This window comes from Nomascus leucogenys, chromosome 24, assembly GCF_006542625.1.
Source record: "Nomascus leucogenys isolate Asia chromosome 24, Asia_NLE_v1, whole genome shotgun sequence".
NCBI lineage: Eukaryota > Metazoa > Chordata > Mammalia > Primates > Hylobatidae > Nomascus > Nomascus leucogenys.
In genome coordinates this window covers 19,279,262-19,297,824 of record NC_044404.1, presented here as the reverse complement: position 1 = coordinate 19,297,824, position 18,563 = coordinate 19,279,262, and the positions used below count along the sequence as shown (strand labels likewise).

Sequence of the window (18,563 nt, the reverse complement as noted above, 5' to 3'; positions counted from 1 at the left end):
GGGCTCCCGTGGAGAACTTAGGGCAGGTCCTTATGAGAACATCCAGCACCTGCTCTGGCTGCTGAGTTCACCACTCAGTACTCATCAGGTGTTGCTGTTTGTCTTACTAGAATAAGGGGATGTTCTTCTGGCCCCTTTCCACATCCTCTGTGATGGATGCTTTGCATATGTTATCTAGTTTTTAGTCATCACAGCAACCCTTGCACTATCCCCATTTTATAGATGGAAATACTGAGCTTAGAGCATAGGAAGTGGTCAGAGGCAGTGGCAGAGCCAAACCCTCTTCCACTTGTCTGTGTCTGTCAAAGTGTGGAATCAAAGGACCTGATTACAGCTGAGCAGGGGACATGAGATGGTGCATGCTGGCAGAGTTTCTAAACCTTTAAGCTCCCGGGAAGAAGGTTTGTCTACATAATTGGAGGCATGTGTCTCTTTGGTCTCTTATTGGCAGGTTCTGATTGGAACTGATTCCATCCCGAACCTGCATAAGCTGGAGCAGGTGTCCAGTGATGAGGGCATTGGGACCCTGGCAGAGAACCTGCTGGAAGCCCTGCGGGAACACCCTGACGTAAACAAGAAGATTGACGCAGCCCGCAGGGAGACCCGGGCAGAGAAGAAGCGCATGGCCATGGCGATGAGGCAGAAGGCCCTGGGCACCCTGGGCATGACGGTAAAGCTACCATCTAGAGTCCCCATATTTCTGCCCACACTGTTGATGAGGAGGTGGCCATGGGACAGCCCTGGGGTTGGCCATGGGGAAAGAGAAGGCTGGACAGAGGAGGAGGAAGGAACTAGGTGTGTTCGGCCCTCTCAGAGGTGGAACTACTATTGTTCTGTCATACAAATGAGACTCGGAGTAAGTGACTTATGAAGTTTACCAAAACAGTAAACTGGTGATAAGGCCATTAAGTTTATTGAGGACTTATTTAAGCCCTCAAGTAGTTCTAGGAGGTTGATATTATTATACCCATTTTCCAGATTAAGTAACTGAAACTGAGAGGTGAAGTAAATAGGCCAAGGCACATAACTAACTAATAAGTGGTTGACACAAAGGATTCTGTGCTCTTCTAACTGTCCCACCTTGGAGGAAGCAGAGTCCTACAAGCTCCTTCTCCAAAGCACAGACTTGAGTGTCAGCAGTTGAAAAGCTCACATGGGAACAGTGAATGAATCATAGTGCAACAGCCCTTGGAAGCTGAGACTTGGCATTGCTGGCACGAAGATGCTGGCACGAAGGGGGCTTTTCTGATGGCAGGTGGCACCTTGCCAGGGCTCCAGCTGGATGATTTCCTTTGCTTCAGTGGTTCCTGTAGGAAGAGAGAATAGCAGAAGGGCCTGGGTCTTTATCCTCGTTAGAAGACAACTCAAGGGCTTTCCTCTCATGCACCTGTCCTTTTAGTGGAGGTAGAAGGTTAGCCCTGTTCCTGAGCACCTCCAAGCTAGGGTGGGAGAGGGTGTGTGGAAATCCCCTTGACGTGCCGCCGGGGTTCCCCTACAGACAAATGAAAAGGGCCAGGTCGTGACCAAGACAGCACTCCTGAAGCAGATGGAAGAGCTGATCGAGGAGCCAGGCCTCACATGCTGCATCTGCAGGGAGGGATACAAGTTCCAGGTACAGCTGCTGGGCCTGCGGTCGGTCCTGAGGGCCCAGCCTGACCCCTTGTTCTAGGTAGCATCCCCCTCCTCCAGGCCATTTTGTTCTTAGCTAGGCAAGGTCAAGGCCTGCATCTTAGGAGATTAGCAAAAGGACCAGCTGTCCTCTTTAGAGGCAGGAAGGCGAACTCATCCGAACTTTAGACTTTGTTATCTTTATCATCATCATCATGACAAATGCTACTCGTTGGATTCTTCCTATATGTGAGGCCTCATGCGCAGAGCTTTGTGATAAACTGGATAATTTTATTTAAACCTGTAAAAAGTCTCAACTTGTGGTTAAGCAAACAAAGGTCACATGGCAGAGCCAGAATTCCAGCCTAGGCTTCTCAGACTCCAGACCTGGGCTTTTAAAAACACACCATGCTGCCTTCATTCAGGGTAACTGGGGAGAAAATCAGAACTTTCTAGGCTTATCCAAACTAGATTCCACCTGAAAGGAGCAGAGCAGCCAGTGACCTGCTGGCTCCCCTGAAGGCTCAAAGATGGCCGCCTCTTTCCAGCTTGAACTTACTGCTTAGAATACAGGCTGTGGAAGGGCAGATGGCTGGGCCACAGGGCTCGTTAGTCCTGTGTAATGCAGGCTCCTCAGAGCTGCCCGGCAGGTTTTGAAAAGCAAGAGAATATCAAGAAGTCACTTCTGCATTTTCAGACAGATGAAGCACAAATAAAGAAAGATGGCTGAGTCTTGCTAATGTGTATGCCTCTACATCTGCACCACATCCCCTTCTTGCTGGTTGCTCCCATAATCCTCGTTTCACTAGGGCTGCGGCCAGCCCAGTGCTTCACCAACAGACTGAGGGGCTGGCCTTACCTGCTCTTCTGAACTTCCCTAGTGAGAGCAACCTGAACCCCAAGGCATTGCCCCTCTATTCTGCTTCTCCTGAGCCTGACTTGGAGTTTCTCCTCCCCTCTCCTTATGTTGTCGTCTTTGCAGCCCACAAAGGTCCTGGGCATTTATACCTTCACGAAGCGGGTAGCCTTGGAGGAGATGGAGAATAAGCCCCGGAAACAGCAGGGCTACAGCACCGTGTCCCACTTCAACATTGTGCACTACGACTGCCATCTGGCTGCCGTCAGGTGGGCCCTGGCTCTTGCGGGATGGCTCCTTCAGTAGGCCTGCCTGTGGGCCTGGAGCGGGTGGGACTGCCATCCTCATGGTTTTAAATCTACTCCTTAGTCTCTGGGGAGTAGGGTGTTCTGCCTGACACCATATAGGTCCCCAAGCAGTTATTTGAATGATAGGAAGATATGCTTTGGCCTGGGCCCAAGGCTGGTGAGAGCATCCCTGCCTACCTGAGTCAGCAAAGCCAGCATGTACCACATTGAGGCTACAAATGGCAAATTCTCTTCGCAGGGTCAGGAGCCTGGGCCGACTGACTTCTTAGTGTTGGCACGCCCCCACCACCACCCCCACCCCCACCCCCGCCCCCGCCCAGGTGCCTGGTTGCCACCTTAATGTCAGCAGTCGCTTGTCCCTGCTCTCCTCCCTATCCAGGTTGGCTCGAGGCCGGGAAGAGTGGGAGAGTGCCGCCCTGCAGAATGCCAACACCAAGTGCAATGGGCTCCTTCCGGTCTGGGGACCTCATGTCCCTGAATCAGCTTTTGCCACTTGCTTGGCAAGGTGAGTGTTGAGTATTTTTCATGGTGGGATGGAGGGGATTTGCAGGGGATGGGACAAGACCCGCTATCAGCCCAATCCCCTGGTGACACCATTTCCTGTTACCTTCCTTGGGAATCCATTTCTGTCTGCTTGCTGACTGGGGAGCTGTCCAGAGCAGACAGGGTGGGGGATGGAGGCTTACTCAAGGGGTAACCTGACATGGCCCCCCACAGGGTGGGAGGAACCAGCGCCCTTAGCTTCCAGGGTACCAGATGAAATTTCTGGGTCTTCACTATTCTTTTGCTGATCTTATGACATAAGATGTGGGACCCTGACTTGGTCCTTGAGGCCAGAATTTCTGAGTTCACTTCTACTTTAAATAACGAAAGTGGCTTAGTGGCAGGGGGGATGTTGGGCTCCTTAGAAGGCCTTCCTGGTCCTAAAAACCCAGATAAGAATAGCTAAAGCATCTGTGAGGTCCTCATGTCTTGCTGATGCCTTGTGGAGTGGTGCCTCACCCCAAGTCCTATTTCAAAGCTCAGGGATAAAAAGATGCCTGTCATAAAACAGGCAGCTGGCAGTGATAATGGGCAGCATATTGAAATGCTTAACCTCTATTCTTTTGTTTTGAGACAAGGTTTTGCTCTTGTCACCCTGTAGTGCAGTGGCGTGATCTTGGCTCACTACAGCCTCCACCTCCCAGGTTAAAGCGATTCTCCTGCCTCAGCCTCCCAGGTAGCTGGAATTACAGGTGCCTGCCACCACGCCCAGCTAATTTTTGTATTTTTAGTAGAGACGGGGTTTTGCCATGTTGGCCAGGCTGGTCTCGAACTCCTGACCTCAGGTGATCCACCTGCCTCGACCTCTCAAAGTGCTGGGATTACACGTGTGAGCCACTGTGCCCGGCCAGGCATGTATTCTTGTATACATTGTACAGATGAGATGCAGAGTTTGAGCAACTTGCTCGAGGTCACCCAGTTAATAAGAGGCACAGCCCAGATAGACAAGAATGTGTATTGACATAGGAAAAACAAAAACAAAAACAAAAAACCCTTTTATTCGGAGATTGAAGAGCTCATTCTTATGGACAGATCACTTTGTCAGTCAGAATGGATGAGTTCTACATTGCTTCCTCCAAAATGTACTTCACATGCAGCCACGGTATGTCCTACAACATTAGTTCATTAAGAAATGGGCCCCCAAGAGTGGTGGGCTCTCATCAAAACTTGGAGAGTGTCACATTCAGTCACTGCAGAAATGAAAATGTCCTATGGCCTTGTCGTCCTGCTGGCCCCAGCCTTGGCCTCAACTTTCCCTTTTATTCTTGTCTCCGTTTGCAAACCTTGGCAGCCATCAGGCCTGGGAGTACTGGAAGGAGGCTCTGTCTCCCAAACTGGGTTTTCACCAGGAACTCACTTCCATTTCATTGTTTGTTCTGCTTCCCTCTAGACACAACACTTACCTCCAGGAATGTACAGGCCAGCGGGAGCCCACGTACCAGCTCAACATCCACGACATCAAACTGCTCTTCCTGCGCTTCGCCATGGAGCAGTCGTTCAGCGCAGACACCGGCGGGGGCGGCCGGGAGAGCAACATCCATCTGATCCCATACATCATTCACACTGTGCTTTACGTCCTGAACACGTCAGTACCCTGTGTCCCAGGGGTGGCATCTCTCAGACCCACCCTGCATCCCTCTGCCCGAGATCCCCTCAGCTTTTTCATAGCCTCTCTTAGTTCCAGAGCAAGTGTCTGGCCTAAGGCAGCCTTTTTGCCAAGGTGGGGATGCTCATCTGCATTCTTTTAGGGCCACGCAGAAAAAGCAATAAAGGGAACTTCCTTCCCCCAAACTGCCCTGTCTCCCACCATGGGCAGCCCAAGACCACATCCTTGGACTGAACTTCAGCTCACAGGGGAGCAGGAAATGGGAAAAGTCAGGCCACTGAAACCTCTACTTCGATGCAGCTTCTACTTCTACTTTCCAGACTGTTCTCTTGAATGGGGGGAGGCCACGGGTCGGAGCTGTGCCCACATCATTAGTCAAGGGCATATGGGTTGTTACAGGTGACGGTTTCCTATCAAGGGGATGCAGCAGAACTGAGGACCCAGTTCATAAATGGAAAACTGGATTTGTTATCCCTGTTTTGTCTACAGTGGGTAATGCTTCTGGCAAGTGTAAAGGGAAAGGGAATGTTCAAGATTATCTGGGAAAGTCAGCGGACAAGGAAGGCAGCCAGGAAAAAAGAGATTGGTAGTTTTATCCATATGCACATTATGGGACAGTTAGGTTGGTACCTGGAAGTGTAATTTTAAAGAAGCACTTAGGCCAGGCACGGTGGCTCACGCCTGTCATCCCAGCACTTGGGAGGCCAAGGTAAGAGGATTGCTTGAGCCCAGCCTAAGCAACATAGTAAGACTCTGTCTTAATAAAAAGAAATTGTTTTAAATTAGCCAGGCACACACCTGTAATCCCAGCTATTCGGGAGGCTGAGGTGAGAGGATGGCTTGAGCTAAGGAGGTTGAGGCTGCAGTGAGTCATGATCGCACCACTGCACTCCAGCCTGTGCGACAGAGCAAGACCATGTCTCAAAGAAAAAAAAAAATTAGGAGATTGAGTATCCTTTAGCTCTTCCATTTAATTCACTGTTTTCATGCTTGTAGGCCCCATCTCCTAGCAAGAGGCTTACGGTTCCCTGTTGAAAGGTTGTGTACAGCTCACCCCAGGTAGCTGCAGCACAGTTTAGGCAGCAGGACAATCTGTCTCTTGTCTTTTCTGGTTCTTTCTCTTCAACAATGTTATTTTTTCCTTCCCTCCCATTTCCTTGTGAGATAAAAGGCTGACCTCGAGACCACAGGCTTCATTGTTAAAACGCGCAGGGGCAGGTTGACATCAGAGTGCATTACATCATCTGCTGAACTGCTTAGACTGGCGGGAGCAGCACCCGGCAGCACTGATGGCACAGACCTTCCCACTGTCCAAATTTCGCTCCTTCTCAGTGTTCCTGGGGCCCTGGACAGAGCCCTGGGTGACTTTAGGTGTCAGTATGTTTCTGAACAAGCCAGACATTTGTAATTCTCAAGTGCCTTCACTGGAAAGGGAATTGGCTGTCTCACAGTTTCTTTGGTCAGCCAGAGGCTGACCCAGAAGCTTAACAGAGAGGCCTTGCTTCTCGGCCCAAACTGCTTCCCAATTGACGGCTATCCAATTGACATTGGTGGGAGCTTGGTCACAGGGGGGCTGAGTGCCTTTGGTGGAATATTTGTTTATGGAGGCAAGTATGTTACAGCATGGCCACCGTAAGCCAGACCAGAGCCTGAGCAGATCCTGCAGCAGCCAAAAGCCTCAGATTCCCTACAGGGCTGGAAGATCAAGTTGAGTGTATCCATCCATGCCCATCTGCAGGCAGCAGAAGCAGGCAGGGTGTCCTTGCACCCTCTTCTCCTGCTTTCCCAGAGTCCAGCATCTGTGCCAGTGTCACCTATAGACCTGGTAACTTAGGTGCTAGTGTTGTGTTTGTCCCCACCTCTCCCCACCAGTGCCCCATGGAGTTAGGATAGGGCATCAAGCATTCATGGCATGAGAGCACCATTCAAGTTCTAAGGAGAGAGTGTACCCAGAAGCATGTCATCAGGAAGGACTTAAGCCACCTCTCAGTGCTGATTCCGTGACCCTTTGTCAAAGCTTCAGCGTGGAGAGGGAGGTAGGGTTAAGATGGACAGGCTGCCTGGCTTCAGAGCACAGTTCTTTCCACGATGTGAGACTTGGGCAGAATCCTTACCTCTTCCGTATTGCAGTTTTCTGTTTCTTTAAAATTGGGATAGTGGTGGCACCTGTCCCATAGCATTCTTGTGAATACTAAGTGAAATAATCCCTGTAAAGCACTTAAAACAGTGCCTGGCACTGAGTTTGCTGTGGTCATCATCATCATCATCATCATCATCATCATCATCATCATTGCAACTTAGGACGCATGAGGACAAGAAGCAGGGCTCATCTGGAAAAGACTATTCTAACAGAGGCAGGAGGACCTAGATCAGAAGGAGACAAACTGGAAGAAGGAGCCTAGGAAAGGAACCACATGCAAATTTAGTGCAAACCATGTAAACATAACAAGACTATGTGGAGCAAGGGGGAGTCAGGCTGTGGACCCACCAGGGAATCTTGATTCATGTTTTTGGCCCCATCACTCACTAGCTTGGTGACTTTGGGCAAGTCACTTCACTTTTCTGGGCCTCTGGAGTTACTAGCACAGTTCCATGTTGGGGAGATTGTGAATGTCCCTGATATATGGTGCTCAGGAACCAGTAGTTGCTTGGAATTGTGTTAGAGCTGGGGTAGGAGCTAGAAGTGGGGGCCAGGGAAGAAGGGAAGATGCCGCAAAGAAGGGCCTGGAAGGGGACGAAGGGCATGGATTATCAGAGAAAGTGGGAGGAGTAGTCAAGGATGGGTAGGGAGTGTTGAGTCATCCAAGCGTTCAGCAAATGTCACAAGACGACGACAAATTGGGCAAATTCTTCCTGCTCTTGCTGCCGGGTCCTGCTTCCACCCTGCTTTTATTTTATCATGCCCCTTTTCTTCTAGAACCCGAGCAACTTCCCGAGAAGAGAAGAACCTCCAAGGCTTTCTGGAACAGCCCAAGGAGAAGTGGGTGGAGAGTGCCTTTGAAGTGGACGGGCCCCACTATTTCACAGTCCTGGCCCTTCACATCCTGCCCCCTGAGCAGTGGAGAGCTACACGTGTGGAAATCTTGCGGAGGCTGTTGGTGACCTCGCAGGCCCGGGCAGTGGCTCCAGGTGGAGCCCCCAGGTCAGTACCTGCTTCAGGAAGCTGCTGCTCACTATTTCCCTCATCAGTTTTGAAAAGCTGCTTAGTGGTACGCATGTGCTAGGTGAAGGCATGCTTTGTGACTGCGGTGGTTGACACCAGCCCTTCTCCCTTCTCAGTCTGTCATGTCAAGAGTCTAAGCTGATGGCTGGCAGGTTGCCTGGTCATTTCTGGGTTTTCTGTTCCGCTACTAGAAAGGTAGAGCCAGTCTTACCTACTGTAGAAAATGTTAGAGAGGAAGGCAGCCAGGCACAGGGTGATACAATCAATGAGATGATCAGAGCTGCCAGGGCTAAGAACAGTAATCAGGTTTTCCAAATCTTGCTGGTGTTGGCATAAGCCAGGAAAGTTTCATTGTGGCCACATGGGGTATTTTCTAATAATTAAAAACTCGTCTTCATTCTCTCTTCTTGGTTACATTCCTATCCCATGCGTCCCACATTCCATGAACCTTTCTTCTTCTAGACCACTCTCCTATACGTGTGGACACCTCCCCAAGAAAGAGCATGTCAGAAAGGAAGTGGTCTTTGATTTATGACCTTGGGCTGTGATTTGGGACAGATGGTCTCGAGAGAAGCAGCTGTAAACTACCGCCAAAGCATCTCTTTGAGGACCCCCATGGATTGCTGTGTGCAGAGGAGACTCCATGGGTACCACTCAGGCTGCCAGTGGCCCCACACAGTCTCTGCCTGTCCTGGGGAACTATGGAGCAGGCTCTGGGTTTGGCAGTTTGCTTCTGTCCCTCGAGTGAAATGTGCCTCTGCTTCATTTCTGGAAGATTGGGTTTGTGATTTTTGTGATTCTGCTTTAGCCCAGGATTCGAGGGATCATGTCCACATTTGTAGGCCATCCAGGGAGCAGAGGGAAACTTTTAGGGCCATGAGAAAGACAAGCCAAGTGGAAATAGCCTGTGCCCTCATTGGCACACCATGTGTCTTTATATCCATTAGCCCTGACTGACCAAGCATTGCTGGTCTGTGGGCACTTCACGCCCCCAGAGAGACCAAATTGGAGCTGTCCTATTGAATCTGGCCTGTACCAGATTGTCACTGGAGAGTGGGAGGGGGCAAGTCTTGTTAGATTCCTAGGTAACCCCTGCCCCCATTCTTAACATATCACTTTCCAGTATTTCCCAATAGCCTGAATTAATAGTTAACTAGCTGCTGGAAATCAAAAGTTAGATTTTGAGAATACTAAGTTGATAAGTCAGGCTTGGCCAGTATCCATATTCTGCATCCACAGCAAATAGAGTGGCCATTTATTGGGCACAGTCTCTCCATGGCGGGTGTGAAATCTGAACCCACAGGAGCTGTTTTGCTCTCAGTTAGGAGACTAGCATTCATTACTGTCCCAGGCAGTGAAGGAAAAGCTGATTTGGTCACAGCTTAATTAGGAAATCCAGTGTGAGCTACATTCATGAGTTGCTGTTTTCTCTGTAGCAGTTTCGTCACCTTTACTAATTGGCCTTAAATAATTAAGTTGGGCAGGGTCACTCAGGATTTCTGCCTACCAAAGCACAACAGCCACAGCAAAGGGCCAAACACGGCCATGGTCTGGAGCCGTGAGCCCGGCACTCATCAGGCAGACTAAGAAAGGCACTGTGGGTTTGCCCGATACTGGGAGGAGACCCATGGGGGAGAGACCACAGCTGGAACAGGTATCAGGTATCATCCTGACACTGGGGCAGCCTCACTGGCGGCAGTCTTTGTCCTAAGTCCTGTAAGTCATGGGGTAAGGGGTAGTAGCAGAGACACAGAAATGTAGCTCAGCAGAAGCTGGCCTCTTCTGCACACTTGACATTCAGAAAAAAAGTTCCTCTGCCAGGAACTTGCAAGTACAAAGCCTGGGATGTTCTCAGGCGTCTGTCAGAACTTGATCTGTTATCTTATCTGCCAGCGTAAAGAGCTGCAGAGAAATGGATTATTGTCCTCATCCACGGGTCCACCTTCTAGGACTCTAGGCTGCAGCATCATCACACGTATGCAGGAGAGAAAGTGGGGGCTTGGGAAGGTACTGGGGCAGAGGGAGGCCACAGGAAGCATATTTCAGTAGAGAGGGAATTGTCCCCATTTATTATTATTTGTTTTTTGCGAGTTATTTATTGAATGCAGGTGTGGGTAGCCTGTCTCATGCTAGGCAGCCCCTTCACTTGAGGCCCATGTAGTTTTAGCTTCTATAATAAATACCATCTATGTTGTCTTATTTTCATGATTCTTACATATACCCATGCATTTTAATACTAAACATTTTAATATATGTCCCTTTAGTCATGGGATGTGTTCCAGTGTGTTTTGAGGTGTAGAATACTCTGTGACAAGGGCTCACCTAGGCTTTACTTATTACAGATGTGATGGCTGTTGGCAAACAAAACCTCCATAGAGCTTGGGTGGTAGAAACTGAATCCTGACGCTGATATTTCACTGCCTGTGCCGAGGGGAGCCTGATCTTTCTGTATTTTGTACTGGCTCTACCTGGTGTAATCATCCCTCAAACCTCAAACCAAGAGTGCCTGCTGAGAAGGCAGTGGACATTGTTAGAGGCAGTCTCCCCCCGCCTGTCGCTCCCCATATTCCAAGGAACTGGCTGGTCTTTAATCCTGAACTGAATCATTGGATTAAGTAGCAACGATACTGGTTAGAAACAACGGGGTGTGGTGAGCAACTTGGATTATCCCAGGATTCAGGTGATGTCATTGTGGCTGCCTGCTCCATCTTAGACATTACCATTGCTTAACACCAACTTCCTAGCAGCTTGCTGCCATTTAACACAGCACATGTTTGACAAGTTACTGTGTTTGACTGGTTTAGTCTGCTGGCTTTTAAGAAATTTCTCCTAGTGGGAATGTAAAGACTGAATTAAAACCTTGTTTCCTACCTCATTTATTAGGTTCCATCAAATTCCAAGAGCTTGTGGGGGCCCAAACACAAGGGATACATAGGAATCCTTTGCCTTTCTTTAAGTCACTAGCCTTGTGTTTGCCCCGTCTGCCCTGGTGGTCTCCCCCGGTTCCATTTTACCCTGATCTGGAAGATGAGCACTGAGAGAATCAGATGAATTTCATGGAGCATTTTTGTAACCAATAAACTTCCGGGTCTCAGGGCTCCAGAGGTTCTTGCCCACAGCTGCTTTTTTCCAAGCAGAAGGCAAGTCGCTGGAACTCCGAGATGCATACACCACTGTGACTCTTCCCTTGCTCCCAGAATGCCTTGCTCTGTCCTTGTGAGTATCCTCCTAGGGACTTCATGTGATGGAATTGGATTTTCTTTTCCAGGCTGACAGATAAGGCAGTGAAGGACTATTCCGCTTACCGTTCTTCCCTTCTCTTTTGGGCCCTCGTCGATCTCATTTACAACATGTTTAAGGTAAGGAGGCTGTCAGAGGCCCAGTGGGTTTTGGCAAGAGTGTAAAATGTCTGCACTCCTGTCCCTGACCCTGCCTCAGCACCCACATGGCTGCTCCTCCGCTGGCCTGGGGGCACTTTTTTCCTAGAAACAAACAACCCCAACTGTGGGAGGGATTGACACTGGCAGCTTGGAGCCTTGTGTCTGTGAGGTACATTGGTTTGGTTTGGTTTGGTTTTTTTGAGATGGAGTTTTGCTCTTGTTGCCCAGGCTGGAGTGCAGTGGCGTGATCTCAGCTCACTGCAACCTCTACATCCCGGGTTCAAGTGATTCTCCTGCCTCAGCCTCCCAAGTAGCTGGGACTACAGGCGTGCACCACCACGCCCGGCTAATTTTGTATTTTTAGTAGAGACGAGGTTTCACCATGTTGGTCAGGCTGGTCTCAAACTCCTGACCTCAGGTGATCCACTCGCCTCGGCCTCCCAAAGTGCTGCTATTACAGGCATGGGCCACTGTGCCTGGCCCACATTTGTAGCTGAGATCATTCCCGTCACCTGCTCCTGAGCCTGCTCCAGCCTCGGCTGTGCAGGAAGACCTTCCCCCTGGGCCTCTCTTTGCTGCTCTTGCCGTGCTATTGGGATAAGCTCTGTTGCCCTGAGTGAGTCTGACTTACCGCAGCCAGCTTGTAACAGGATACTCCTCTCCGGAGAGAATCTGAGTTTTTGAGTTGGTTCCTTTCATCATCGGAATGAAACACCTCATGGAAGCACATCGACATGTCCCTTTGCTCTGGGGAATGCAGATGGGAAGTGTACGGGGAGGGAATGCAGCCACTTGTTGGGTTGTTGGAGCCTGTAGGTTCAGGTGACACAGTGCCTAATAAGGGGGCCCTAAGAGGGCCTTGTGTTGTTCCTGGAGACAAAACACACGCTCTAGGGTGCATGTTGGTGTGCTTTGGTGTAGGTTGGGAGGGCCGTCCTTTGAGGGGTTGAAATGGCCTGACTGACTTGAGACGGAAGATGAGGCAGCAGTAAGTCACCCACCTCTCTTGCCTCCTGTTCATTCTCGTAGAAGGTGCCTACCAGTAACACAGAGGGAGGCTGGTCCTGCTCTCTCGCTGAGTACATCCGCCACAATGACATGCCCATCTACGAAGCTGCCGACAAAGCCCTGAAAACCTTCCAGGAGGAGTTCATGCCGGTGGAGACCTTCTCAGAGTTCCTCGATGTGGCCGGTTAGTGTCAAGGTTTTCTCTTTTAAAGATCCTCTGCAGCAAAGCCCCATGTCTTCTCCGTGGGTCATCCGTAGCTTCATCTTCACAACCAGAGGAAACGTAGTATGAGCCAGCCTGTCAGCTGCCACCAAAAGCCCTGGGAAAGATGCGTACTTAGCAAGTCACCGATAACAAGAACAGCAGCTCTAACATGTACCGAGCACCCCCTCCTTCCCAGGCATGGGCTATTCACTGTAGGTGATCTCAGCCCTCGAGGCAGCTCTGTATGAGGCAGGAGCTTTGGTTATCCCCATTTTATAGATGGGGTAAATGAGGCTCTGAAGATAAATAAGTGGCGAAGGGAACATAGCTAGAAAGTGATAGGGTCCCTTTTTGAGTCTGTTTTTTACGTGAATCTTTTTATTTTATTTTTTTTGCACACAAAACATTTTCTAAAAGTACATACAAACAAAAAGATGCATATCAAACATATTAGGAAGGTTGCACGTGGGAAGACGGGGAATAGAAATGGGGGGTGGGAATTAAAGAAAATAAATGAGAGAGGGACTTTGTATGGATCAATGATAATAACTCAATCCTCTATTTGACAAAGAAGAAGGAGAAGGAAGAGGAAGAAAAAGAAAGTGGGATAAAGGATCAGAAAGGGAGGAAAATAGAAAAAATTAGAGTATGACTCCAGGGTAGACCTGTTTTGTTGTTGCTTGGTTCGTTGGTTGGTTTGACAGTTGTATTTTTCATATGTTTCGCCATGTTGGCCAGGCTGGTCTCGAGCTCCTAGCCTCAAGTGATCAACCGGCCTCAGCCTTCCAGAGTACTGGGACTACAGGCGTGAGCCACCACGTCCAGCCCCCACATTGCTTCTGGCCTCTGTGGTAGACCTGCCAGACGGGGCGGCCGGGCAGAGGCGCTCCTCACCTCCCAGACGGGGCGGCTGGGCAGAGGCGCTCCTCACCTCCCAGAAGGGGCGGCCGGGCAGAGGCGCTCCTCACCTCCCAGACGGGGCAGCGGCCGGGCAGAGGCTGCAATCCCAGCACCCTGGGAGGCCAAGGCAGGCGGCTGGGAGGCGGAGGCTGCAGCAAGCCAAGACCACGCCACCGCACTCCAGCCCGGGCAACACCGAGCACCGAATGAGCGAGCCTCCGTCTGCAGTCCCAGCACCTCGGGAGGCCGAGGTGGGCAGAGCACTGGAGGTCAGGAGCTGGAGACCAGCCTGGCCGACATGGCGAAACCGCGCCTCCAGCGAAAGGAGAAAAACCAGGGAGGGGTGGTGGCGCGCGGCGGCCATCCCAGGCAGCTGGCAGGCCAGGGCAGGAGAATCACGGGAGCGGGACGCAGGGAGTCTGCAGCGAGCCGAGTTTACTCCAGCCTGGGCCACAGAGGGAAGAAAGAAAGAAAGAGAGAGAGAGAGAGAGAGAGAGGGAGGGAGGGAGGGAAGCAAGCTTGAGTCTGTTTTTTAATGGCAGTTCAGAGAATTAACACACAAATTGGAATGCCCCTGTCTTCCTCCTGCGTCTTAGGTCACAGTTGACCCCAGGGAGGCATGGGCGACCCAGCAGGGCCACTCTGAACTCTGAGTGTGGGAGATGTGGTCAGACAATTCCTTATCCTACTGCTAGTAAAATTGAAATTCTTTGTGTAACAAATTTGTCATTGTAATTGCAAACAAACACATTAGAATTGGTTTGGATTTCATAACCAAGCACCAAGTGACAGCAGGGGTAGGTGACTTGGCCCGTGCCTGGGAAATCCACCTAGAGTTAAAAGACAGTGCCCTGTCAGGTTGTGGGCGCCGCGGCATTACAGCCCCCATCAGAGCATCACCCTACAAAGGTCAGCTCCCCAGAGCAAACGCACAGGTAACCAAACCTGCCAGCTCTTTTTTGTGAACTGTTTCATTTTTTTCTTGTGTTCATTGTGGGAATTTTGTAAAGTATAAAGAAGCAGGAAAACAAACTCCCCCCAGATCCCACTGTTAGGAGAATGCCTCTGCTAACATTTTCTCTATCTTGTTATCCTCTGGGAATGAGACCCACTAAAGGGCTGGAGTGTTGCTCAGTGCGATTTCCTCTTTCTTCCCAGCTCAGAGCCAGCTGACCGATTTTCCCAAATAGCTCTGTGCCTCCTCATTGGCTGCCCCTTGCAGTGGCCTCTGTGGAAGCTCTGTGCTGGGATGGCCTTCGTCGGCCTGTGCCTGCCTCCGCGTCTGGGCGGGCCTGTGTAACACTGCTCACCTCCGTGTGTTTGTTGACTCCACCACCTCTTTACAGCTCCCACTGGCTCTGTTTCAGCCTAGACGTTTCACCAGCATCATACCTTAGCACATGCCTCGCGTTCTTCCCAAAGTCAGCCCTGGGACCAGGTGGGCTGGTAAAGTCCTCAGTGCTGGGCCCTGTGCCTGTTGCATGAGCCTGTGTCACTGTGACTGTGGAAGTTGGAGCTAGTGAGAGGAGGAGGAGGTGGGCAGGGGAAGGAGGGTCCCCTAGGCTCGGGCTCCACATCAGTCTTGAGCTGCTGGCAAGCACACCTGGCCTTCAGCCAGGGAGAGCCAGAGCCCTTGCCAGGCAGCAGCCTCCGTGCCTTCCACTCCTAGGTCAGGTTTTGACAGCACCACTTTATTACTTTGTTTAAGCTGTTAGAAAATTTCAGAACATCAGACACACCCTATTCAAATGTGAGAACAAAAACACCTTCCAAAGCCAAACGGGGATAGTCTGAGCCGCTCTCCCTTCCATCAGCCCAGATGCTTGGGCGATGACTTCAGTTCGGATTCTGCCAGGCCTTTGGTTCTAGCAGCTCCACGGCTGTTTTACGTGTGGCTCTGGCATCTCCTGTCCCCTGCTTTGTTGGTAGATCCCCTGGCATCTCCTGTCCCTCCCCAGAGGGATGGGGCCACCAAGGCCGAGGGGCAGCTTGAGCACCTTCTGTGTGTGAGGCACTTGCACCACAAAGGGCCTCATTGAATCCCCTCAGTGGGGCCGCAGGGCTTCTCCCTGTCTCTGTTTGAGGGTTCGTTTGATGGTTGAGGAAGTGGAGCTCCTGAGCGTTGACAACCTGCCCGGGGGCCCAGGACCCACCATCTGATCAGAGCTCAGAAGCAGCTGGGGGCTTGCCACCCTGCTCTGCTCCTCCCAGCCCTCAAGGGCAGAGCTTTCTTTGGTCCCAGATCCCTTTGAGAAGATGGTAAAGACTGCAGGCACTCTCCTTTCAGAACCCGCCTTCCATTTGGCACTGGGGGTCAGTGGATTTGCACATCCCTGCATGTCCCTGAGCCAGGTGTGGCCTCTGCCACTTCACCCCCAGCAGCAGTGCCTGCTTCTGGAACAGGACTCCTGCGGAACAGGGTTTTGCTCAATGACTACCTCCCCGGTCATGTTGCTGTCCAGTGAGCAGCTGGGCCAGAGCTTGTCGGGTCGCAGTGTGTTCTCTGCTAGATGTGGCAGCTGTGACTCGGTGAATGGGGGCTGCACGCCCGCTCCTGACACACCTCTGCCTGTTGTGCTTTGCAGGTCTTTTATCAGAAATCACCGATCCAGAGAGCTTCCTGAAGGACCTGTTGAACTCAGTCCCCTGACCACCATACAGCAGCTGCGGCGGCGAAGACGAAGCTGGCTTGCCTTCCACCCTCTGTTCTCTTTCCTTGTGCGTTGAGTTCCCTCCGAGGGATGCTGCATTGTTACCCCGCCCTCCCCTCTCTCATTTTTCTTGGTGTGGCTTGGGGTTTTTAGGCTTCCTGTTTTATCTCGTGTGTGTGGTGCACTAGCTATGAAGTTGTTTGTAACCCAAGCCATCAAAGGGCCTGTACATACCTAGGAGCCATGAGTTGTCCCGGCCAACTTCATACTTGAGTGTGCACATCTTGAGAAATAAACAAGTGACTTAATACACATTGAAAAAGAAGGTGTTGCCTGCGCTTCAACTCGTCCTCAGTGGTGCAGGCCAAATGGTTTCCCTTGAATGCACAGCCATTTCTGGCGTCAGCCCGGGAAGACTCATGTCAGATTCGCTGTCTCCAGGCCTGTTGTCAGCGCTAAGTGGAACCTGTCTATTCTTGGCCAGCAAGTTGGGGCACCACATTTGATGGCTCTGATTTTTCCCAAAACAAAGTCCATGCCTTGCTCTTAATTTTTTGGCCTTAAGAGCTGGAACCCAAAGACATGTGGAGCCCAGAGCTTTCCTAGCCCTCGGCTGAAGGAAGGCTCGCGGAGTAGGGCACACTCTTCTTGGACCACAGAGGCCTGGGGAGCATTTGACATTCTCATGCTGCTGTGAATCGAGAATCCCTTGGTGACTTCTCTCCAGGGTTGTCATGTTAAGAGAGAGCCTGGGGCAGACTTAGGATCAGGATAAAGAGAGTGGCTGCTGTTGACATTGCCAGGCACTCAGTGTATCTTATTTCTAATCTCTTCAAGGAAGGGCCCATGAGCCAGAGCCACTCACCCAAGGGCTCCCAGCCAGGGGCTGTGGAATTGTCAGGTTTGTGTCTCCGAAGCTGTGTCCTGACCACTGTGGCTGCCGCTCCTGGAGGCCTCAGACCTGCTCTCCTACACACGTGGGCAGCAGGACTCCCGAGGGCCTCTCCCCAGACTTCGGGAAAAGGCTCACCTCGTGGGAGGGAGGGCTCACTCATGCCTGTCTCCTTTTGTTCTTTGCGGGCCACTCAGCCAACTGACGTCGGCCTCTCCTGTCTGGATGTCCAGTTTCTGTGGCTCACTCCTCAAGCCAGATCGTCTGGGACTAGGGGTGGCCTCTGGGCTCCTGTAGACTTCCACAGCCAGGATTTCACATCCCTCCCCAGAGCCTCTGACCGAACAGCCACCAGCAGGCATGAGTGTCGTGCCTGGACTAAGCTGGAGAGACAAAGGCGTTTGTGGCAAGGGCCCAGCTGGAAGCCCTGGCAGACCAGAGCGTGCATGTGCTGGCTTGCACGAGCACACTTTGGTGTTTGTGTTGGGGACACCGGGCTTCTGAGGGACTGGCGTGGCTCCAAGGAGGGGAGCAGCCTGGCTGAAGTGTGGCCAGGCACTTACTCCGTTGTTCAGATCCCAGCTCCACTGCCTGCTGTGTCCACAGTCTCCTCACCTGTCAAATGGGAATATCTATGTGGTGGGAGGGTGCTGAGGTTTCCACGAGCTAATCTGCCTGTGGTGTAGTAACTAGTAGCTTTTCTTACTGTTAGTGTACTTGTTTTAGTCTGAAGGAAGGCACCCATGCCCCAGGTGAAATCCAGGTGAGTTCGGTGAGGACGATGGGGACCCTGGTCTTGGCACACTTCCGCCTTACACTGGGAATGCCTCAGGCTTGCTGCCGCTGCGTGTCTGTGGTTGCCCACTTTCTGTTGGTCTCCGAGAGACCGATTCAGGTGTTCAGGAGTCTGTGTTCGCTATTACATCACCTTGTGAGGCATAAAGAGGAACAGCCTCATCCGGACAGCGAAGCAAGGAGGGAGCGTGGGGAGCAGCCAGGTGAGCTGGTGGCATGGGGCCGGCTGTGCAGAGGCTGGCCTCGCTGCTTCATGTGGCTCAGGGAGGCTCAGCACATCCGTCATCACACCTCAGGGCAGTGAGAGTGGACCTGGTGCCTTCAGAAGCCCACTCGAGGCGTGCTGCTCTGGCCTGCAAAGGTGGAGTCACCAAAGCTCATTACAAGGTGTTTGCTTATTTTTGTCTGCCCTGCATTTTTTTATTTCTTGCAAAGGCTTCAGAGGATGTTGGCCCCAGTCCAAACACATCTTGTTTTCACTGGTAGAGCTTTTCCTGGTGTCTGCACAGGGGTGCTTGCCGTGGCTCTGCCATAGTTCCAGACAAGCTGCTGACATGGCAGCCATGAGGTCTGGGACAGGTTCCAGGGGGTGCTTTTGTCCTACTCCAGCAGGAGTGGAGGCTGGTCTGGGCTCCAGTAGGAGTGGAG

The 18,563-nt window shown here is 51.4% G+C and overlaps 1 protein-coding gene across 10 annotated transcripts in view; it reads left to right on the top strand.

The window, feature by feature from the left end:
* The window catches only part of UBR4 (ubiquitin protein ligase E3 component n-recognin 4), a 142,202-nt gene extending 125,652 nt beyond the window's left edge, over positions 1-16,550 (top strand). For 8 of the 10 annotated variants that reach the window (XM_030805618.1, XM_030805626.1, XM_030805621.1 and 5 more), the window contains 9 exons: positions 452-670; positions 1,499-1,612; positions 2,591-2,733; positions 3,152-3,277; positions 4,706-4,900; positions 7,839-8,063; positions 11,353-11,443; positions 12,494-12,656; positions 16,163-16,549. In XM_030805618.1, coding sequence (XP_030661478.1) covers positions 452-670; positions 1,499-1,612; positions 2,591-2,733; positions 3,152-3,277; positions 4,706-4,900; positions 7,839-8,063; positions 11,353-11,443; positions 12,494-12,656; positions 16,163-16,227 — 1,341 coding nt within the window. In that variant the 3' untranslated portion in view covers positions 16,228-16,549. Of the gene's footprint in view, positions 1-451; positions 671-1,498; positions 1,613-2,590; positions 2,734-3,151; positions 3,278-4,705; positions 4,901-7,838; positions 8,064-11,352; positions 11,444-12,493; positions 12,657-16,162 lie in introns of all 10 variants that reach the window. The other 2 variants (XM_030805617.1, XM_030805625.1) reach the window with 2 other exon arrangements.
* The last annotated feature ends 2,013 nt before the right edge of the window (positions 16,551-18,563 follow it).